This window comes from Lycium barbarum, chromosome 6 (genome assembly GCF_019175385.1).
Source record: "Lycium barbarum isolate Lr01 chromosome 6, ASM1917538v2, whole genome shotgun sequence".
NCBI lineage: Eukaryota > Viridiplantae > Streptophyta > Magnoliopsida > Solanales > Solanaceae > Lycium > Lycium barbarum.
Window position 1 is genome coordinate 128,148,229 of NC_083342.1, and position 24,033 is coordinate 128,172,261.

Below are 24,033 nucleotides of genomic sequence, written 5' to 3' on the forward strand. Positions count from 1 at the left end.
GTTACTGTAATTGGGAAAAGCCCGTTTCAAGCTTATGATTAAGGGGTCGTCGGGTAGGATGAATTAGAGAAAATAATACATGTATTAGTTTTTGATATTACTAATTCCTTGTTTGGTACACTTTTTTAACCTATGTATAACTATGCAAGTTATACACCCTCTTTTGTACTTCATAAAAATTACAAGAGGATGTGTTTAATGTGTACTTAATAAAAATATCACTCAACACATCTTGAGAAATTCTAAGAAATATCTATAAGGAACTAATAAGATTTCATGAACAAGGAAAGTAGAAAATGTTTTAAGGGCTAGTGACGAAAAATAATAGGGAGGACAAATTCAGACAACCCAAAACGAAAGAAAATGCACAATCCAGCCTTTGAACAATGTCTTGTTAAATCTCAATGAAAATAGCCAACAGTTACATAGGAGAGAAAAAAGTGTAATTAAGAGAATTAAGAGAGTGGATTTTTTATTTTTTTTATATACCACATTATTTTAAAATGAAGAAAAACTTCAAAATAAAAAGATAAATGGGTTGGGTCGGTTAAACGTTTGGTTTCCTAAAGAAATCGAGTATTTAAAATTAAGGTGAGTTATTAATTTGATTCTGAACTTGACAAGTGTCTTTCCGTTAAAATTCAAATCAAATTTGTGTCAAAGTGTAATGAGAGTGGTATATTTGGACCGAAAGTATAATGATAGGGATATATTTGGACCGAAAGTATAACGAGGGATATTTGACCCTTTTTTGATATACAGGGTAATATTTTACCCTTTTCCGTTTTCATATTTTAATTCTAGAAAGAAAAGAAGATCTTTATTCAAAAAAAGAAAACTCTTATCGAAAAGTATTACATAAAGGGGTTATCGTTCTCATTTAATATGTGAAGGAGATATTATTTCTCAACCCTTAAATATTAGGGGAGTAAAGTGGGGTTCACTCCAATTTTTATGTCTCATAATTTTCAGCCTACCTTAATCACTAAACTACATCCTTTTAAGTACACGTGAAAACATTTTATTTGTTTGACATTTGAATTTGTAAATTCAGTTCTATTTATAAAAAAAATATGATAAGACAAGAAGAACTTTTGCATTTCTCTTTCTCTATTTAAATAATGAAATCCACAAATGCACTTGTCATTAAATAAAATATCTGGCATAAGTTTTGTTGCAAGCTGTACTTGAAACATAACAAAGTTTCTCGATAAATGTCAATCAAAGATAAGAACAGCACAAATTATCAAACACCGGCTTCAAGCTTCAGTAACAGAGATGGAGAACATAGTTCAACCAGCCAATATCAAACAACTTTCTGAATTTCCTTTAATTCCTTCTAATTATGTTCACTCTTCTTATAACAACAATTCCTCTGCCACTGACCCTGACGTTGTTTCAAACTCAATCCCCATCGTTGATTTTTCTCTACTCACTTCCCTTGATCCTCATCAACGCTCCACAGCCATCCACCAACTCGGCAAAGCATGCCAAGATTGGGGCTTCTTCATGGTTGTATCAGTTAAGAGATTATAGCCTGTTTGGTCGAGCTTTTAAATTTTTCAAAAATATTTTTGAAAAATACACTTATTTTTTCTACTCGCCGAAAACACTTATTTTCTAAGCTTAGCCAAACACTTCACTTTTTTAAAACAAGCACTTTTCGCCCCCCGAAAGTTTGGTCAAACAGGGTATAACTTGTGTACTTAGTGTTTTTTGATTTGTTTTGTGCAAAGAGAAAGAATTACTAATATTTAATTTAGTGCAGGTAGTGAACCATGGCATACCAGAAAAATTGATGAAGGCAGTGATTGATTGCACTCATGAATTTTTCAACTTGCCTGAGGAAGAAAAACAGGAGTTTGCTGGGAAGCATGTGTTGGATCCAATAAGATATGGGACTAGCTTTAATGCTTCTAAAGAAATTGTCTTCTTCTGGAGAGACTATCTCAAGGTCTTTGTTCATCCTCATTTTCACTCCCCTACCAAACCCCAAGGCTACAGGTAATTCATCTATTGCTAATCATCTGTGTGGAGTTTTCAAAAATCAGAGATTGCTTTTTGAATTGCCCAAAGTTATAATAAAAGAGAATACTCCCTCCGTCCCATATTATTTGTCCACTTTCTCCAACATACCTTTAAGAACTCATAAATAAGTGTATTTTTATTATATTATTATTCTTATCTCTCGCTAGTTAATTACACTCTAAGCAATATTGGTTACTTTAAAAAACAATTAATGTTAAGGGCAGAGTAGAAAAAACTTAATTAATTCTATCTTGATTTTTGTAATTGGATAAGTATTTTGGAACGAATATTTATAATAATGTGGACACCTAATATGGGACGGAGGGAGTATAATGCTAGAGGCTCTTACCTTATCTGGAAGCTAAGGTGTTTGATTAACCTTATGAATCAACACATTTTGGTTTTTCAATATGTTTGGTAAATATTTAAAGTGTTTATAAGTGAAGTATTTATATACCAAAATCAGCCAAAAAATCATAAGTTGGTTTTAAGCACTGATAAAAAAGAAAATTACTATTTTATCATTAAGATTTTTTTCTAATTCCCAAAATATCTTTTATAAAACAAAATCACTAACTTCCTTTCCATTCCATATTTGGTGTTTATTCCTTTTATTACAAAAATACTTTTAAAATTTATAACATTTTATTAAAAAAAAAAACATATTTTACTCATTTTATTAAAAAAACTATTTATCAACATTTTTTTCACCAAACACTTCAACTGTTTATTATCAGTTTTAACACTTCTATTCAAACAGGTTCTTATTTATAAAATCAATTTCAGCACTCATGAGTGCTTATCAACTATTTACAAATAACCCAAACGGGCTCTTGATAGCGTTTGTCAATCAAATTTAAGTTATATAAACAGACAACTAAAAAGTATACACTGTTATTAGTGTAGTGTAGCAAGTAATCTACCTAATTTACCGGTTACTAATTCAACTATTTATGGACTGTTACTTTAGTTATTTGTTAAAAAGAACCGCCCGGTGCACTATGCTCCCGCTATGCGCGGAGTTCGGGAAAGGGCCGGATCACAATGGTTTATTGTAATCTACCTACTTTAGTTATTTGTTAGTGACTCAATAATGTTAACTGAATAGGGATATTACATCGGAGTATACTCAGAAAATCCGGGAAGTGGCAAGAAAGTTACTAGCAGGTATATCTGAAAGTTTATGGCTTGAAGAAAGTTTCCTGGACAGAGCACTAGATTTGGAATCAGGCCTTCAAATATTTGTTGGAAATTACTATCCAGGTTGCCCTCAACCTGAACTTACAATGGGGTTGCCAGCCCATTCAGATCATGGCCTTTTAACCATTCTCATCGATAACCAAGTTGAAGGTCTCCAACTTCAGCATCAAGGCAAATGGCTTCATGTTAAAGCCCTTCCCAACTCTCTCTTGGTTAACACCGGCGACCATCTTGAGGTAAATTCATGACTCCTTCCCTGAGAGATAGTTTGTTGGGTTAAACGGTCCAAAGATACTCTTAACATGATGTGATATTGTCCGCTTTGGGCCAAGCCCGCACGGTTTTCTCAAAAGGCCTCACATCATTAAGAGTATCCAACTCCTTATAAATAACTTTCTTTTCTTTTCAACTATGTGGTACTTTGTTCGCACACCCAACAATCTCCCCCTCGAACTAGTTCCACGTGGCTCATTATCATACCACAGATCAGAGATTCAACATGTCTGTGTGTCACCCACACTGTCAGAGTATTTACGGTCACCGAAGCCCAAAGGCTGTGTATGCGTCTTCAAAGCTACGGGTAAAAGTTGTAAACCGGCCCATAGACAGGCAAAGGCACTAAGCCGGGCCCCACGCCACACTCCGCCATCTTCATACTCGTCTCGCCAAACCATTAGCTCTGATACCAGTTTGTTGGGCTAAAACGGTCCAAAGATACTCTTAACACGATGTGATATTGTCTGCTTTGGGCCAAGCCCGCACGGTTTTCCCCAAAAGGCCTCACATCATTAAGAGTATCTAACTCCTTATAAATAGTTTTCTTTTCTTTTCAACTATCAATGTGGTACTTTGTTCGCACATCCAACAGAATTGATATATTTATTAAATATGTGCAGCTTCCGCATTGTTAAGGCGATGCTTTGATCATTTGAACTACAAGCCTAGAAAATTAAGTGTAACACCACTTAGTTTAAGAATATATTTTACTAATACTACTCCCTCCGTACCATATTACTTGTCCACTTTCCTTTTTTAAAAAGTCAAACTATAAAAACTTTGACCAATATTTTGAGATCTATTTGTTCACTTGCAACTTGTAGTATTTTTCATGTAGTTTTTGAATATCTAAATTATAATTTTAAAATATTGAACTAATCTAATCAAATTTAGTTTAGAAGATTATTCGACTTGACTCTCGAAAAGCGAAACAGAACAAATAATATGAGACGGAGGGAGTACTATTTATGGTTTGTCAATGTCTAGGCTAGTCAAGAGAATTTATAGTGGTATAAAATAACAAGTACCTTACCGTTAATGGTATGGTTTAACATGTTTCTTTCGTCATATGGTAGATATTCAGTAATGGGAAGTACAAGAGCAATGTACATAGAGCAGTGGTGAACAACAAAGAAACAAGGATATCAATAGTTACACCCCATGGTCCATCACTGGAAACAGTTGTGAGCCCAGCTTCCCCACTGGTAGATAAAGAACCAGCAGCTTATATTCCAATGCAGGGATTACTTGGAGCTCCAACAGAGCAACATACTTGAGGGGAAGTCCTCTTTGGAAAGAGTCAAGATTCCAAATAATTGAGTGTTCTTTTTTTACCCTTTCTTTTCCTGGGAACTGACCTCTTCTTTCCACGTTTTTGATGAGATTATTTTCTCATATTGATTATGGAGAACAGAGGTGGTATAATGGAACAATAATGTTATAAATTCAAACTGATGTACTATAGTTTAAATTGTGATCTTTTAATCAGTGAACGTTTTAGCGGGGTGGATACATTAATTTGTTGGCAGTGGACTCAACTGAATATATGGCTTTTGTGGCTTTCAACTCGGACTATATATAAGTACGTAACAAATTAAATATGTACACCCATGTTGACTATAAACTATAAATCAATCAGTGTCTTACCACTTTTGATAAGATTTAATATAAAAATGACGGGGGCTTTGCTACGTGTTTGATAACCAAAATGAATATATGTTCAAAAGTCATTATCGGATAGGACTGATGCTAGTAAAGTGGACCATACCATATCTCCATGTGCTCATATATGTCCATTTTGATGACTCATAATGGTTAGCTATTATCTCAGAAATATTGTAGCCTGTTTAATGTACTACTATATTTTTGTTGTAGTCGAACAAAATGTAATATATAATGCAGATTCTTGTAGCAAGTTGCCTTTGGTTCACTTTAATATTATAGCCCCTAAAAGAATCTTTATTTGACTCGATATGAGTTAGTGGTCTTTTTATATTAATAGATTACAACGAAATGTGAGCATACATTATCCTTCAATTGCAAGGATTTTCAATAAACCGATTGAACAACAATCATCACTACCACAAAGGCCTGTTTTTGTTTTTATTTCTAAAAGATCTCCATGACAAGGCCAATTCAACTAGTCAATGTGAAAAAAGTAGCTGAATCGCCTGATCTTCACTTCATACCTTCTACTTTTGTTCATTCTTCTTATAACAATTCCTCTGCCACAGACCTTGATGACTCAAAGTCAATCCCCATCGTTGATTTTTCTCTACTCATCTCCGATGATCCTCATCAACGTGGCAAAGCCATCCACGACCTCAACAAAGCTTGTCAAGATTGGGGCTTATTCATGGTGCGTAGTATGAGAGTACAATTGTATCGTGTTCAGAGGCAAATTCAAGATTTAATTCTACATGTTCTGAATTATAAGCTAGTGAATGGAATTTAAATTTAATTTTTATACATATTTAATATATTTCTTAATACAAATATAAGATCTAGGTCAAGCTATCAGGTTCTGCCGAATCCAACGTCCACCCCCGATCATGTCGTCCTTATATTATTCTTCGGGGGCGGACCTACATTGTGCTAAGAGGATTCAATTGAACCTGCTTTGTCGGAAAAAATTTCATATATAAATTATTCTAAGAAATTGTTGTATATAATATAGACGAATCCACTTGCCACAAACATGAAACGCAGCTCAATGGTTCAGCGGGTTCATTTTGTTGCAGATAGTTCTGAGATCTAGAATTGCCATAGCAGTGAATTCACATATATTTGCTTTTAGTTTTTTTAAGTCATCAAGGGTCCATTAATTCATTGCTCATTAGTCCTTTTTTTTTTTTTGGTCAAATATTACTCATTACCAATTCTAGTATATCCCCATAATTTTCTGTTTAACTTATTACTAGTTTCTTCCATTTATTGTTTTTCTTTTAAATTTAATATTTGAGAATTAACTTCATGTAAATAATACTACTTCTTATTTCATTTAGTTTAATGCTTCTGTAATATATGAAGTTACATCTTTGTTCTTCTTCTTCGACATACATGAAGGTTAGGTTAGTTTAGCTTATTTTTATATCTTTACTGTTTTAGTTAATTGCGTGTTTATCTTCTTATGGTCTTTTCAACATTTCTATATTGTTTTTGTTATTAACTAATTATAAGAGTAAAACATAAAAATTTAAATTGAAGAGAAAATTTGAAGACTGATATATAGATATTTAAAAAATCTGTATGTGTGTGTATGCGTGTAATGTATATATGGGATTTATATAGTACAAAATATTGTTGTTTAATTGATCTAACTATTTATTTTACTGCTAAAAGAACGCGAATTTTCAACGAATTCTCCCCTCGATATTTGGGATTTTCGATGAAAAGTTTGTTGAAAATGTTTTCGACGAGTAAATTTTGACGGAAATTTGTGGTTTTATACCAGTAGTATTTATTTTTAGAAATAATGACACCTCAATACAACATTTTTCAGGGGTATTACGGAAATATACAAAAACATAGTAATCCCTACTGTCGACTACCGTTGTAATTTCAATATTTATTTGAACCCGCTCGAAGAAAATCCTATATCCGCCATTGTAATATTCTTCCAAGAAAATATTAAATTGGAGTGCCAAATGCAGGTAGTGAACCATGGCATATAGAAAGTTTGATAAAGGCAGTGATTGATGGAACCCATGAATTTTTCAACTTAACAGATGGAAGTAAAAAGGGAGTTTGCTGGGAAGCATGTATTAGATCCTATAAGATGTGGAACAAGCTTCAATGCCTCTAAAGAAAATGTTTACTGCTGGAGGGACTATCTCAAGGTCCTTGTCCATCCTAATTTTCACTTTCCCAACAAACCCCAAGCCTACAGGTAATCCGTCCATATGATATTTAACTTATATACAAGTGCAGTCATATAGAAAACTAATTTACACTCTCATCGTATATAACTTAATCTCATTTTTAATAGTGAAATAGTGTCGAAGTATTGTGAGAGGAGCCGACAAGTGGCAAGAAAGTTACCAGCAGGCATATCACAAAGTCTGGGACTTGAAGAAAGTTTCTTGGACAAAGCCTTGGACTTGAAATTGGGCCTTCAAACTTTTGTTGCAAATTACTATCCACGTTGTCCTCGGGCAATTCGCAGAATTGCTCTTCTTTTGGGGTGGTCTTTAAATTTTGCCCCTTATATTTGAAATCTTTAAATTTTACCCTTCGGCTAAAACCCATGGGTTTCAGGTTCGAACCCCCACTCAGTCAAAATTTTAAAAAAAATTCGTAAGGCAGAGTTTAAATTTCGCTATGCCCCCACCGGCATACACTTGTGAAGGAATTACCAAAGTTATGCCGGACCCAGCATACTTATGCCTTATGGGCAGACTTGGTATAAGTATGCCGAGTCCGACATAACTTTGACAATTCCTTCACAAATTTATACCGGATCCGGCATACTTATGGGCAAACTTTTAATGGGCAAACTTTTAGTTAAGCCTTAACTGTCACGCCCCGAACCATGACCTGGGCGAAACACGGCACTCGGTGCCTTACTGCATGTGACCGAGCGAACCACATGGCTTGCTGAACTATCATGAGGCATACATGAGCGGAAATATAATGTGAATACATGATGAGCCTTTATAAAACGTAGTAAGTCATAATACTTAATAAAATACTTGTTTAAACATGAGTGCGGAAATAACATGAATGAGCCAAAATGGCTATACGACTCCGAATGTCTGACATGACATAACTGACTTGTCTAGTCTATGAAACCTCTATCATGAATTTGACTGGAAACATACTTGCTGGGACAAGGCCCCAGCATACCTTAGATGCATAACTAATCATAAAACAAAAGTTGACTAAACCCCGAATGAGATGGGGCTCACCAATAAGCTGATACGAATGCTGTCTTACTGAGCAGATATGTCGTCCTGTATATCAGTACCTGCATCGTGAAATGCAGGCCCCCGGGCAATAAAAGGGGACGTCAGCACATTGAATGTACTGGTATGTAAAGCAACTGAAAGAAATAACATGGGACAAGCAATAACATGATAAGAACTGAAACTGAAAACCTGGACATGAACATGAGCATGAAACGTGAGTAAAGTCTGAAAACAGTAAATCAATGGAAATACATGTATGTAAAAACTGCTTGTAACGTGGGGAACGCTATAGTATAACCGACAACATGATCTGGTACTTGCGTCCTACCAGAAGAACACTCACACATTGCCAGGGATATGAGATTTAAGTGATAATAAGCATGTAAGGATCCAAACTGCATAATTAAGGTGTTGCCTCCTTGCTGACAACCCTTATCCTACGGTGGCAACGTAGTTTCAGGCTATCTGAGCCTTCTCGGTTAACTAAGCAATTCCCAAAAACATGAACATGATATAGTTGGCTAAGAAGCCCATGATTTTCGTGAAATAACTTGTAAATAACTTGTAATCATGATTTCACGAAATAACTTGTAAACATGATTTCGTGAATTAACTTGTACTTGTCTTGTAATCATGATTTCACGAAATAACTTGTAAACATGGTTTCATGAAATAACTTGTAAAATAGTTTCATAAGATAACTTGTCATAGTCTTGCAAACATGTTCTTGATTCATGAGTAATAAGAATAGTTCGTAATCATATATATATAATTGACTTGAAAACATGCTTGTCACTTGCTAGATAAAATCATAAAGTTTCATATAAACATAATGAGAACACATGAGGAAGAATTCATGATTCATGGATTAAGCTAGGGTTCCTAATAACCGTAATGGAAGATTAGGAATACAACAACGAATATAGATACAAAATTCATGTACATAAATACATAAATACGGGCTACCAATATGTTGGGTTTAATGCCCTCGGATTTGATCTTCATGAATATCAAGAAACAGAGCATGGGGAAGAACGTAAAGAACCCCACATGTGGATGGAAGTTCTACATACCTTAATTACTCCAAAACTTGAATTAAGGACTTGAGCTTTGAAGAAGATTTCAAAATCTTGAATTCTTGAACCTTGAGATGGGTTTTCTTAAAAACCCTAGTTTAGGAATGATAATTTCTTGTTTAGATTACAAGGATAGGTATTAGAATTGATTTGGAATAATTAGAGTAGACTTACCTTGGTGTTCTTGATGATGCAAGAGGGTAGGAAGTCGTTCTAGGGGTTGAAGGAATGAAAAATAATGATTTGAACTGATATGGACGAATATATACTGTTCTGGAAAAATTCATTTTTCGGCCCAGTTAAATACTGGCCGTATTTTGAAATACTGGCCGTATTTTGAAATACGGACAGCACTGTCTCTCTTCAGTAAAATGGCCATAACTCTTTGCACAGATGTCCGTTTGACCCCCATAATATATCGTTGGAAAGGTATTTCAAAGCTCTACAACTTTCATGAAGGAAGTTTTCCCAAATTACAAATAAATTTTGAAATACGGGCCGTATTTTGAAATACGGTCCGTATTTAACCATTTGACATCAAATTGCCAAATTCCAGAATGCTCAGAAATCCTTGGTTTCAGTTTACGATTTGAAATACGGGCCGTATTGTGAAATACGGTCTGTATTTAACCATATGACATTCAACTACCAGTTTACGATTTGATTTACGGCCCGTAAACTGAAATACGGTCACTGTTCATGGGCGTAAACCACCATCTTACAGCTGAAGAGGAAATTTCCAATTCCCACATTCTTTATCTAGTTTTCTAAGTCTAGGATCATGGTCAAAGCTTAGGTTAAAGGTACGGGGTGTTACATTAACTAAAGGTTTTTTCCTAATTATGTCTTATGGGGCAGACTTTTAGTTAAGGCATAACTAAAAGTATGCCCCATAAGGCATAACTAAAAGTATGCCCCATTCCTTAAGACATAGACTTTGTCTTATAAGGCAAATTTTTAATTATGCCATAAGGAAAAGCTCTGTTTTATGGGACATACTTTTAGTCATGCCTTATGCGGCATACTTCTAGTTGTGCCTTAACTAAAAGTGTGCTTCATAAGGCATATCTAGGAAAAGATTTTTAGTTAAGGCTTAACTAAAAGTTTTCCCATAAGTATGCCCCCACCGGCATAAACTTGTTAAGGAATTACCAAAGTTATGTCGGACCCGACATACTTATGCCAAGTCTGCCCATAAGGCATGAGTATGCCGGGTCCGGCATAACTTTGGTAATTCCTTAACAAGTGTATGCCGGGTTCGACATACACGCGACCCAAACCTTGCCTTGCAATTTTTTTTTTAATTTATGCTTGAGCGGGGATTCGAACCCAGAACCTCCTGATTTCTGCGTGAACGCTCAAGGTTGCAATGCGAAGGGCAAAAATTAAAGACCAGCAATATGAGGGGCATAATTTAAAGACCACAAATATGAGGGGCAAAATTTAAAGACCACCCCAAAAGAAGGGCTATCCGCGCAAAAAAATGGTTGTCCTCAGCCTGAACTAGCAATGGGGTTGCCAGCCCATTCAGATCAAGGCCTTTTAACCATTCTCATCAATAACCAAGTTGAAGGTCTCCAACTTCAGCATCAGGGCAAATGGATTCATGTCAATGGCCTTCCCAACTCTCTCTTGGTTAACATCGCCGATCATCTAGAGGTAAATTTTCTGAATAATCGTCCGATTGCTCACCTTATGCTATGTTACACGTACACTGTTTCAACTTTTTACATATGTGTACATAGTTCAAGTGGAAATCAACAGGGTCAGCATAACACATGTAATGTGTGTAGGTCAGTTAGGAGTATACATAGTGATTAACACATTAAATGTATACAATAATAACTTGTATGGTGGAATTGTTTTGCAATAATAACTTGCTAATAATATATTATTGACGTGGTCTATTTTTCTTTTACATAAGATTTTTAGCAATGGAAAGTGCAAGAGCAATGTACATAGAGCAGTGGTGAACAACAAAATAACAAGGATATCAATTGTTACCTTTCATGGGCCATCACTGGAAACAATTGTGAGCCCAGCTTCTCCACTGCTTGATGGTGACAACAGGCCAGCAGCTTATGGTCCAATGAAGTACAGGGATTACTTGGAATTGCACCAGAGTAACCAACTTGATGGAAAATCCTGCCTGGAAAGAATCAAAATTACAAAGAACTGAGTGTTTCTTGTCTCTTTTTTTTTTTTTTCCCTTCAATTTCCGAGTGTTTGTGATATATCACAATTTGGGGTCTTGAAGTCCCTTCGTTCCGTTACAATTTATGTGACATAATTTGAACAACACGTTATTTTAAAAAAAAATGAAAACTTTCGAAATTTGTGACCTTAAACATGTCATGACATTTGTGTGGTTATAAAAAAATTTCATTAATTGTGTAACGGGAAGTGTAAAGTTAATTATTTTCAAATTTAAAAATATGTCATTTTTTTTAAGTGGACTAAAAAAGTATTTCACATCAATTTGAACAAAAGGAGTACTTGTCGTCATTCAATTCAAAGACGCGCTGTTATCTCTATATGCAAATAAATCTTACTTAGATTCTTAACTCGATCAATAGAAGAATTAGTAATTGAAAAACACAAAATCCACTCCATTTAATTTTGATAACTCGGAAACTAGTAGCAATGAGTCGGGAAGTTACTTTAAAAAAAAAAAATCCACTCCATGGTGTAATGTTTTTTCCAACAAACTTAGGTGCCGTTTTGCCATAAATACCAAAAACAAATTCACTTTTTTTTAGAATTTTTGAAGTTGGAGTTGGAGTTGTGTTTGGCTATAGTTTTTGAAATTGTAATTTTTGGTGTAATGTAGTGTAAAAAAGTGAAAAAAGTGATTTTTTTTTTAAAAACAAGTTTTTCTTGTTTTTGGAATTCCGGAATACAACTCTGGAGTTGTATTCCGAATTTTTATGGCCAAACGCTAAAAGTAAAAAAAGTGAAAAAAAATTCCGGAAAAAAGTGAATAATTTTTATGGCCAAACGGGCTCTTAGTTTCTAATATTTTGGGCCATATTTTGTTATAGTTATAGTTTTATAGTATTCATAATATTACTTTGAAAAGTACTCCATCCGTTCCATAATAAGTGGTGTTTTTAGTTTATGCACACCTCTTAAGAAGTTGTGCACTTCTAAAAAATTATAAGTTTTTTTTACTAATATACCCCTAATTAATGCCTAAAAAAAATACTTAATAATTCTTGATTATAAATAAGGGTAAGTTTGAAAGAACAAGATCAATTTTTTCTTGAAATCCTAAAACACCATTATTTTGAAATAAAATAAAAAACCTAAAACACCACTTATTATTAAACGGAGGGAGTATTAAGACTGCAATTTAGTTTGGCATGTAGGAAATCAATAAAAGAAATGATATGCATACTTTGCGTCACAATTTTTCAAAAAAGGTATGATAGTGGTCTTGGTAAATACTTACCTGCTCCTAAACTTAGCAATTAAAAATTAAAATGAGAATGGATGTCATTTAATCATAATTAAGTGATAATAATGTGTATATAAAGGACAGATATCTTGCATTCAATTGCCATTTCTACTTTGCCAATTGCCATCAAACATTGAAGTTTAAGGTGTTGTTTGGCCATAAAAATTATTCACTTTTTTCCGGTTTTTTTTATTTACTTTTTTCACTTTTGGGCGTTTGGCCATAAATATTCCGAATACAACTTGAAGTTGTATTCCGGAATACCAAAAACTCAAAAAACTTGTTTTTCAAAAAAATTTCACTTTTTTACAACTACATTTCACCAAAAACTACAATTTCAAAAATTATGACCAAATAGAACTCCAACTTCAAAAATTTCAAAAAAAGTGAAGTTGTTTTTGATATTTATGACCAAATGGACAGAGTATTCTAGTTATGATTAAGGAGTAATTAGAACATGTGGCATACAAGTCAGGATGGCCGAGTGGTCTAAGGCGCCAGACTCAAGTTCTGGTCCTCGTGAGAGGGCGTGGGTTCAAATCCCACTTCTGACAATTTTTTCGAATAAACACAGCCTGTTTCTTTTCGTTTTTCCCCCCTCTCTCTGCCCATCTGAGTAAAAAGTTAAAAACTTCAAAAGTATTTGTGACGTTAAAGAAGGCAGCAAACATCTAATGATGATTGCTGCAATACCACTTCCTCACGCCACTATATGATGATGAATAGGCCTTTCCTTTTAGAACAACCCTTCCTTTTTTTGCTTCTCATCTAATCTTTCGTGCTTCTACATAGAACCTGTTTGGATGGGCTTATGCCTATAAGCTGCAAACAGCTTATAAGCTAAAAAAAATAAGTTGGGGGTAGTCTAACTTTTTTTTTTTGGCTTATAAGCTGCTTTAGATAAGCTAAGTCAAATGAGCTCAATTTATTTTTTGAGCTTATTTTAAGCACAAAATGACTTTAAGCTGGCCAGCCAAACACTCAAAAAAGCTGAAAACAGCTTATAAGCAACCTATAAGTCAATCCAAACGGGCTCATAGTTAAGTTGTTCATTGCAGTATTTGAAAAGTTTTTTTTAGATTTGCTCGGGTTCGCCTTGGGTGGGACAATTGCAAAACATCCTGAGTCTCACGTGTGAGGCTTACGCTTCAAATGTCCGATTATACGTCCTAAACAGGCTTGCCTAACGCTCAGTACCGCCCAACAATTCTTACGAAAATTAGGTGTTGATTTCTCAATTAGCACTGTTGACCTTCAAAATTCTTCAACAAATGAATGATAAAAGTTCTATTCATCTGTAGAAATATGAAGGTTGAGAGCAACTCAAATAACGAGTCATAACAAATAACAAGAATCTTTTTTATTGTTTATTTAATTTAGGGAGAAAAATATGTAGTTTGATAACATCTTTCAGCACTCTTGTATTGATAAAACATGTTTGATATTTTGTTTCTCTAAATTTCTTTAATTTTCTTAAATTTTTAATGTATTTTCTATATATTTTTGTGTCATTGCGCAATTAATTAATTTATAAATTAAAATTTTAAAGATTCATGTCTCAGAACTTACATTTTATCTCCGCCTTTTAAAACACTAATTGCAAAATTATTAATTCTTATCCCTCCCATTGAAGAGAGAAAAAAAATGGGTAAAAGAAAAAAGAAGGTATATGCGGACTATTGGTTGAAAGATATAGTTAAATCTTACATCTTTTCAATTTAGCCCCAAACTTCTTTTCATAAAGTGGAAAAAAGAAGTGCTGAGAGGAGAATTTGATGAACAAATTATATTAGGTAATGTGCTAAACAAAAACAATAGTGCACTACCAAAGTTCAACAAAATAAGTACTCTATCCATCTAAAAAAAATTATCCTGACTTAGCATAAAATTTAAGAAATAAAGGAAGGCTTTTAAAATGTGTGATCCAAAATAAGCTTTAGATATTTATGTGGCTGTAAATCAATTCATAAAGTTAAAATGTTTCTAAATATAGAAAGGGATAATCTTTTTGAGACGGATTAAAAAGAAAAGGAAGATAATTTTTTTGGGACAGAGGGAGTATCACAGTAGTAGAGTCCGGAACCAAAATGCCCCTAAAAAACCACTTTGAACCAAAATACCCCAACAAAAAAAAAATGCCAAAGTACCTTTAGCACAGTATTTTACTGCGCTATAACACTTCACGGAGACGGAGCCGTTAAGTGCTATAGCGCAGTATTTTACTGCGTTATAATTTTTTTTTTTTTTGGTACTTCTATAACGCAGTAAAATACTGCGTTATAGAAGTACCAAATTTTTTTTTTTCTATAATTGGCCAACTTTATTTATTGCAACACTTAGTGTTATTTTTCATACTTTGACCAATAATTAGTCGTGTGTCAAGACTCCGAAACGTCAATATTTTATATAGAACCTGATATTTCTTTCTGCGTACAATAATGTAGGCCCAATACATCAAGGATACGTAGACGTTCGAATCGTCATTTTAGGGGTTGAAAAGGTACCCGAAGTAAGTTTTGTTTGATAAAACTTAGTGTTTGACTGTAAGATATTTTAGTTAACTTCATATGTCGAGAAAATTAGTCAGCTTTATTTTCAAAAATTGAAACTGTAGAAGTGAAATTGACATTCACAGCTACATTACCCCGGGATTTTTACGTTGAAATTTATTGCGTATCATCATCTTATAAGTAAATAAAACTGAAAATTTCACGTCAATTTGGGGGAAAATCAAAATTGAATGGGATAAAAGGTGTTTTTTTTAAAATCGGCTTGGCCAAACCACCTTGCGGCCGTTTGTCCACATAGATCTCGAAAAAATACGCAAGTTAAAAAAAAAAGCGTAAAACGGACGTCCGAGCGCAAAGTTATGACCATCTAAAGTTTGACGACTTTACAACTAGTTTTTGTCCCTATATTTTTTAGAATTATATTGATATTCAAAATAAAGTTATGTCTTGATTAAAAAATAACACGCTTAAATCAAAATCTTAAAAAATAAAACATCCTAAAGTTTCCAAACAAAACTTACTTCGGGCACCTTTTCATCCCCTAAAATGACGATCCGAACGTCTACGTATGCTTGATGTATTGGGCCTACATTATTGTACGCAAAAAAAAAATCAGGTTCGATATAAAATATTGATGTTTCGTCTTGACACACGACTAATCATTGGTCAAAGTATGGAAAAAACACTAAGTTTTTTCAAACAAAACTTACTTCGGGTACCTTTTCAACCCCTAAAATGACGATCCGATCGTCTACGTATCCTTGATGTATTGGGTCTACATTATTGTACGCAGAAAACAATATCAGGTTCTATATAAAACATTGACGTTTCAGAGTTTTGACACACGACTAATTATTGGTCAAAGTATGGAAAATAACACTAAGTGTTGCAAAAAATAAAGCTGGCCAATTTTTTTTTTTTTTTGTATAACGCAGTAAAATAATACGCTAAAGGTACTTTGATAACTTTTTTTTTGTCGGGGTATTTTGGTTCAAAGTGATTTTTTTGGGACATTTTGTTCCGGACTCCACAGTAGTACAACTTTAGTGGCAACTTTCATGGTGGAACCCACATTGAATTTATCTCCACCGTCAGATCACTGACGTGGCGTTACATGGCACGTCAAAAAAAAAAAAAAAAAGAAGATGGGCGCGAATAGTGAAGTGGCAGTTTCAGAAATCACGTGTGTCTGTACCCGAAAGTGCTCACCTTTTTTCGTCTCACCAAAAACCCTTATTCACTCCTTCCTCAAATCACTACATTTCTTCTGTATGAAGGTAAGATAATCTACTTAGAATATTCTCTCTTTTACGTCTATCATCCCTGTTTCCCTGATTTTTAGGCTATATGCCCTGTTAGTCGAACTATTTTTAGGGATTTAGGGTTTACTGTTGATATGTTTGTTTTTGCTTGTCAATTTAGATGCATGTGCATATATTTAAGACCTCATATTAAACTTTGGCCTTAGACTACTAATTTACTAATTTTATTGAGACGCCCTTGAACTTGTTGATGATAGAGGAGGCATAATAATAATAGCTGTTTGTATTTATGCTTGTTGGATAGCATAACTGGTGTTTAGTTTTTACCCTTTCAGATTGACTAACTACTGTGAAAGGAGGATAACTATGTCTTTTACATTGGAACTGTACGCTCAAATGGGTCGTAGGAAAAGGAGTAAGAGGCATTTCGCGTTAAGAGGTTCTTAGCCCTTTTCGGTTTTTTTTTTTTTTTTTTTTTTTTTGTGATGATTTTTGTGGGTTTTGCTTAATACCCTTTTCCTGAAATTGCAGAATGTAACAAAAAGTTGGAACTTTTTATGCACCGGTTTTACTCATCATATGGACGTTAGATCTTGTATCTGGTTGGGCTGTTAGAACTAAAGTAGTGAATTTATAGTTTTGACAAGCTAGTGAATTTGACAATTTATGTGCCTTTTGGTTAGATATAGTTTGGAGTACCGCTTATGATTTATAGGAAGCTTAGTTACTTTAATCTTTGACATGGAGAACTTGGGTAAGAAGAGAAAAGGGGTAGATATTTCAGTGATTTGTCAAAAGGATGTGAGTCAATTGACAGTAGTCAGGTCACATTTATCGCTGGAGGATTATTCTCAAAGGAAAAAGAAATCTAGGGAAATTGTGGTTAAACATGCAAACTTTTGTAGGAAGAATGTTATCACTGGAGTAGCTACTGCCCCCCCTTGTGGGACTGCACGTTCGCGCTCACCTGGACGAGGTCTTAAAAGGAAAATAGGTTGTCTTGATTCAGCCACTCGATTGGGGCGGAAAAAGAAGATTGAGCAGGACTACGAGATGGGAGAAATTATTGGACGAGGGAAATTTGGGTCTGTATTATTATGTCGGAGAAAGTTGAGTGGCGAAAAACATGCTTGCAAGACTCTGCATAAGGGGGAAGAGATCATTCACCGTGAAGTGGAGATAATGCAGCATCTCTCTGGGCATCCAGGTGTTGTGACACTAAAAGCTGTGTATGAGGATGCTGAATCTTTTTATCTTGTTATGGAACTTTGCTCAGGAGGAAGGCTGCTTGACCAAATGGCTAGGGTCGGGCGATATCCTGAGCAACAAGCTGCTGATGTGATCAAAGATCTCATGCTGGTTATTAGATACTGCCATGAGATGGGTGTTGTGCACAGGGACATAAAGCCCGAAAATGTCCTCCTTACAACCTCCGGACAAGTTAAGGTTTCAGACTTTGGGCTAGCTGTGAGAATTTCAGATGGTAATTCAAGATGCCTCCTTTTTTTGAATTTGATTCACCGGAGTGGTACTGTTAATTTAATTCTGTTTAGTGTGCGTAAACCAGAGAACACGCCCTCCTTTTTATGTGTCTACATATTTACAAGTTGTTGTCTGACATGCTGATTGTAATATAAAGCTGAAATTTTTAAATTTGTCCTTCTCAACTGTGCTGCTTCTTAGTGATCTACATTACTCCTTGCGCCCAACAAAGATGACCCCTATGTGGATTCAGAAACATCTTTGTTTGACCGCCGCTATTTTCAATTATTTGCTTTTATTTTTCAATTCAAGTATGTTCTTATAGAAAATTGAAATCACTTTTTATTTTCCAAGTCGCTGAATCTTATTTGCAGAAATAGATTGAGCACTACCAAGTTGAGAATGAAAACTGATTTTTCTGATCTTTTGACTTTGAATTAGGTTCTTTTTGGGAGGAGGGAGAGTCTCATAGCCCTCAGTCTCTGATAATTCAGTTCAATGATTTCCTTCATATTCCCCTGGTTTACTAATGATCCTGATGTGTAGTTACTTTTGGTGCTATCATATGTAAAGTTGAGCTGACTGCATGTGGTGCAAAGCCAGTTTATAGTAACCACTGACATTAAGGTTGTCTGACAAGTCTGTTTAAAGTATTCTAACAGTAGATACCAAGATATTGTTACGCGACTGGTCAGTGTTGAGGCGCAGATGGGATCCATTTGGATGTCATCTGACTTATTTGTTGTGCAACGGGACGTATTAAACTGAGCTCTAACTTTCTCAAAGACAACCGTGCAAAGTTACTGCTGAAACCCCATAGGTAAGTCGTAAAAGTGCCAAAGTGGTACCCGAGGGCTTTCTCTGTACAGAATAAAGAAAATGGAAAAAAATAACGTAACACATGCGTTATGGTATTAGAGCTCAGACAATGACATATTTCATCCTTTCTATCCTTGCCAATTCATAAATGTATTTTTGCACCTATCATTATGTTATTTATCACTGCTTTGGCACATATTATATTTATGTGTAAGCAGTCAACAGGCAGACAATACCGCATATATCTGTATAAAGATTAATTCTGTTATACAATGACAATTGGTAGAAAATCAAGCACTAGAAAGAGACTGCATAAAAACCTGTGAGAAGTTAAAATTCTTAGTGGAATGATATGAATGTAAGATAGCATTAGTTTACTAATGAGTGGATGAATTTTTGGCTGAATAATATATATGTATGTAGAGCTTTGTCTTTTCCAGTATACTCCTTGTATGCGAGGTTATCCCCTGTTTGCTAGAATTTAAACTTTACCTGTCACAAAAATGTTCTAATCCATGAAAAATTCATGTATATCTTCACGTTTTGCTCCGTGGCCAATCAGGTATATAATCAAACGACTTCTCAACTTCAGAAAAAGGATAGTTTCTTATCTTAAACCCTTGACTTTGACCTAATCCCTACCTTGCTTGGTTAACATATGAGTGTAATTTGGGTGGTTTTTACCCGAGTTTATGCACATGAATGGCTAGAATTGAACATCTTGAAATCTAAAGTCATGTTGAATGATGAGTTTCCATATGGAAGTCTCAACTCACATAGGATGTTAACTTTGTTCATGATGTCTCGTGTGAGCCCATCATTAGATATCTATTTCGAGTCATTTAGTTTTTCTTGGAGAACTCATTGCTCCAAACTGGGTGAAGCTGTTTGTGTGTGTGTTTCTTTTGTACATCAATGATGTATCTGAAATGCTTCATTCTTTATTATGCTCGTAGGTCAGAGCTTGACTGGTGTAGTTGGAAGTCCAGCTTATGTTGCTCCTGAGGTTCTGCTAGGTGATTACACGGAGAAAGTGGACATATGGAGTGTAGGTGTCCTCCTACATGCACTTTTGGTGGGCTTGCTCCCATTTCAAGGTGATTCTTTGGAATCTATATTCAGTTCGATTAAGGAGGAGAACCTTGATTTCAGTGGTGGAGCCTGGGAATCTGTATCACAACCAGCCCGTGATCTGCTTTCTTGTATGATGACAAGGGATGTTTCAGCAAGGTACAGTGCCGATGAAGTACTAAGTGAGTAGCCTTCAGATCTCTTCCCTTTCTCAGCTGTTGCTTTGATGACTGTTGACTTTAAGCTTATAATCTTCTATCGGTTTTTTTTTTTTTTTTTGAATGAAATGTAATCATCAGAGAAAACCAAGATTGAATGAAATAGTTTGGATCTACCTCTGGAGCATTATTTAGGCTATCTGTCTATTGCCTTTCAAGTAGAATATGAAAGATGACTGATTGATCGTCTACTCTGTTAAATGACGAAGCTGAATATTTTCTTTAGCAAGTCTATGCCTATGCCTCACCCCACCTTTGGGAGCGATTTGTGCTTAAGCGCCACAAACACTATAGAATCTATAAATATATGAATCTTCAGCTGAAGACAACTAGCCTCATCTCACGAATTGGAATAGGTCTATTAATTTTATCCCATGTGAACAAGCTATAAGCTATGGTGATGGAATTGCATGTCCAGAATGATTGCATTTCACTAATTACATCTTTGTGATGTCTGGCTTTTCTTACAGGGCATCCATGGATTTTATTTTACACAGAACCCACGTTGAAGAACTATGCAAGGCCAATTAAAAGCCAGCTGACTGCTACTACTAGGATAGAATGGGAGAGAAGAAACTTAACCTTTAGCTCTCTCAGTGATGACTTTGGTTCAACTTTAACATCTGGTAGTTCGTCTAAGATGCCTGAAGGTGATGACTCAGGTTTTATCGATACTCTCACAGTAGCCGTCTCCCACATGAATATATCGGAGCCAAAGAGAAGCAGAATATGCAGCCCAGCCAGAACAATCGACCAAGAATGTTCCTCTAATATACAAGCTAACCACCTCTGTACAGCATTCTGACGTGTATGACCTGCAGCACCATGTACTGTTCCCCTTGTAAAGGTGGTATCACTTTGAAGAAAAGGCGGAGCACAGCATGTTGCATCAACCATTGATTGACTTCTCAACTACATGCATGAAGTGGTAACTGGCAAAACCAATTTCATTTGACCTTTGGCTGTAGAATAAATCATTAATAAACAAGCCTGTCTGACAATACTGGACTAGTTTGGAGTTGCGTCTGTCATGTGAATTTACATATCTAACATGTAAGTTAGAGGGAGTGTGTGTGTGTGTTTTTATTATGTAAATAAGGTGTGTTTTATGACTGATTTCTATTAAGCCCGTTGTAAAAACCATCTTCGATGGTGATAAGAGATACATTTCGAATCAATCTTGTTTAACCTCATCAGAGGTTTAAGCTGTTACCTGAAATATTATTTCAGTATTTGAAATAAAGAACTTTGGTAGTACCAAATAGGCAAATACTGAGGTGATCAATATTCAAATGTGAATGAAACATTTTAAATTCTTTTTAAGTGAAATCTTGGTTGTCACTTAAAAATATTCAATTCTCACAAAGAAATAATTCCAGTTGAAGTTCATTATCAATTCTCTTTTTGTTCTTTTTTAACTGCCGACTCAAATATTGCCTAACGTCTAATTGGTTTAGTTAGAACTTGATAGACCCTGTAATTGAAAAGAAGAAGAGCAAAAAGCGATTTGTGTTAAATTTTACGTTGTCCGACTATGAAAGTTATTCAAGATCCACTACTACGTATATAGGAATATTAAATTTTACCCCGTATATGAATAAAAGTGAAAAATAAGTCAAATAAAATGGAAAATATGTAACGAAGTGGGGTATAGGCAATGAATATGTGTATTATCATGTTGGAAGGACCCATGGCATTCATGGTATTCTTTTGAAAGTTAGGTTTGAAAACTCCAAATATATTATAGTAGTCTTTTTTCCCCTTTTATTAGTAGACCTTTCGCAAGTGAAAAATTAATATTAGAATTCTGTCACTATCATCTTTAATTTATAGAAGAATTATTTGATGGCTGCTCACTTGGCGCAAGATATCTTGTCACACCAGTCTCCAGCAAATTGTTTGTATATTTTGCACACTCAATAAGTTCATATATACTCTAGTTTAGCGTGGCACCACTCTCACCAGTCACCACAATTCATTCCCCCCATATCATTTTCTTTTTTGCCACACAGTACTAGACCAAAACAATGTGATGCAACTGGACATAAGTTTTATTGTTTGCTGATCGATCAATATCTTATAAAAGTTGGCGACTTTGTCATTGTTTGATCTTCTTTTAATTTATTGTTTAGCCATACTCAGAAATTTCATATATACTAAATTATTGTTACTTTGCAGGTAGCTTCGGATGTTTTCTAAGAGAAGAAATCACTGTTTTATAATTCACTTTGTGCGTTTTATTTTGTTCGATCATCTTTTCGATTGCTTTAATTTTGTAAAAGGGGAGTTAATGTTTCCTATCCAATATTCCAAGAGTTGTTCTATAAATCTCATTGAAATGTTAGGTATATACTTTTCCTTATAAATTTTCAAACTATAATTGTATTGAACGCTGAAATTTTGATGATGAGGGATATATTGGTTTTGTCCAGCTATATGATAGTAGTTGTCTGTTTCTGGATACAACCATGATATGATAAATAACATACCACATGCTTGAGAATGGCTAGACTAGTTTATAGAATTTGTACGCATTTGTATGAATGATAATTCATGGGTTACCTATATTATATGAAATATTTGAATTATGAAAAATGTCTTCTTTTTCAGCTCCTTAAACAAATAAAGATAATTTTAGCTACTGGTTTGACCATCTTTCTTATCAATCTGACGATGAGGCTTTTGGCCTACTGTTAGAGGGGAAGACTATTAATTATTGGAGATTTAGTTCTTAATTAATGAACAATCTAATAGTTAAGATGTCATAATTCGAATGACAATGTCATGAGCGAATCTAAGTATCTCTTTAATCATTGTTATTTCAATTTGTATGTTTTGTCACCCTATTAAGGAAATAAGTAATACTGAAAATTCGCCACTTGTTTTTTTGTCCTAACAATTAAAAGAAGGATCTTTTTGAATAGGTATTGAGTTATCATTTATCATCCAAAAATCTTTTGGAATAGGTAATTACATCAAATAATATCTCAAATTACTATGATGAGTATACCTGGGAACAGCAAATATTTCAAAAAGTAAGCTTTAACAGACAATATGTATCATGTATATGTATTAAATTAAAAAGCTGCAGTAAATTAAAGAGACATGGGTGGTCATAAACCTGAGTGGCTGAAAATGGCCCCCTTAGCGAAATCTCACTGTGATATAATTATTCATGATTCCAAAATTCAATTTGGCTACTAGCTTCTACTGTTACAGTCATTACAAGAACAATTTATCAAACATTCAGGACCCATATCATTTGTTCTCACCATTCAATAAAGAGTGTACTACATGCTACATTTAGCACTAAGCTATCTTTTCAGCAAAAAGGCCTTGTCTCTCGGTCAAAATTTCTTAGATTTACTTTTACTAAAAGTATAAAAACATAAAGGAGATACCTTTCATAAATTATCTAATATAAACCTGTAAAAGAGATTAATTACAGGCTCGGGGGGGGGGGGGTGTTTGATATATTAGTGTCGACGTCAAAAAAAAATTTAGAGATGAATCCAAAATTTTAAATTAGTATGCAGAAGTATCACTATATATCTATTATTTTTATGTATAAATTTTAAGTCGGTAATGGCAGGCATGGAGTGTTACTTTCACCACCTCACAGCCCTCACTAGAAGTTTCTATGCCTAGACCTAACTATCTTGATATATAAATGGCCATTCAAAAGAAGAGGACAAGAAATGAAAGGAAGAAATGAGACTTACCAGAA

At 34.5% G+C, this 24,033-nt stretch overlaps 2 protein-coding genes, 1 non-coding gene and 1 pseudogene across 4 annotated transcripts; all 4 read left to right on the forward strand.

The window, feature by feature from the left end:
- Window positions 1–1,131: 1,131 nt before the first annotated feature.
- Window positions 1,132–4,992, forward strand: LOC132598822 (2-oxoglutarate-dependent dioxygenase 19-like). Its single transcript, XM_060311924.1, is given in 5 exon segments — window positions 1,132–1,512; window positions 1,769–2,004; window positions 3,137–3,464; window positions 4,581–4,741; window positions 4,743–4,992. Coding segments are annotated over 5 exon segments (1,041 nt in total). The 5' UTR covers window positions 1,132–1,278; the 3' UTR covers window positions 4,825–4,992.
- A 634-nt stretch (window positions 4,993–5,626) lies between these two features.
- Window positions 5,627–11,762, forward strand: LOC132644640 (2-oxoglutarate-dependent dioxygenase 19-like; annotated as a pseudogene).
- A 1,652-nt stretch (window positions 11,763–13,414) lies between these two features.
- On the forward strand, window positions 13,415–13,498 carry TRNAL-CAA (transfer RNA leucine (anticodon CAA)). The gene has a single exon. It is a non-coding gene; the product is annotated as a tRNA-Leu (tRNA).
- A 3,100-nt stretch (window positions 13,499–16,598) lies between these two features.
- Window positions 16,599–21,518, forward strand: LOC132598823 (serine/threonine-protein kinase PEPKR2-like). Of its 2 annotated transcripts, XM_060311926.1 has the most exons (5): window positions 16,599–16,731; window positions 17,052–17,155; window positions 17,248–18,199; window positions 19,974–20,270; window positions 20,777–21,518. In XM_060311926.1, the coding sequence occupies exons 3-5, from the start codon at window positions 17,458–17,460 to the stop codon at window positions 21,109–21,111; spliced, it is 1,374 nt and encodes a 457-aa protein (XP_060167909.1). In that variant the 5' UTR covers window positions 16,599–16,731; window positions 17,052–17,155; window positions 17,248–17,457; the 3' UTR covers window positions 21,112–21,518. The 2 variants fall into 2 exon arrangements, with proteins under 2 accessions (XP_060167909.1, XP_060167910.1); XM_060311927.1 differs by lacking the exon at window positions 16,599–16,731 and having other exon boundaries at window positions 16,743–17,155.
- Window positions 21,519–24,033: the final 2,515 nt, after the last annotated feature.

What these genes read in the sequence shown, in the direction of transcription:
- LOC132598823 (XM_060311926.1), top strand. Translation starts at nt 17,458, where the DNA reads ATGGAGAACTTGGGTAAGAAGAGAAAAGGGGTAGATATTTCAGTGATT. An exon ending in AGCTGTGAGAATTTCAGATG is followed by an intron (nt 18,200 to 19,973) that starts GTAATTCAAGAT and finishes TTATGCTCGTAG; the next exon opens with GTCAGAGCTTGACTGGTGTA. An exon ending in CAGTGCCGATGAAGTACTAA is followed by an intron (nt 20,271 to 20,776) that starts GTGAGTAGCCTT and finishes CTTTTCTTACAG; the next exon opens with GGCATCCATGGATTTTATTT.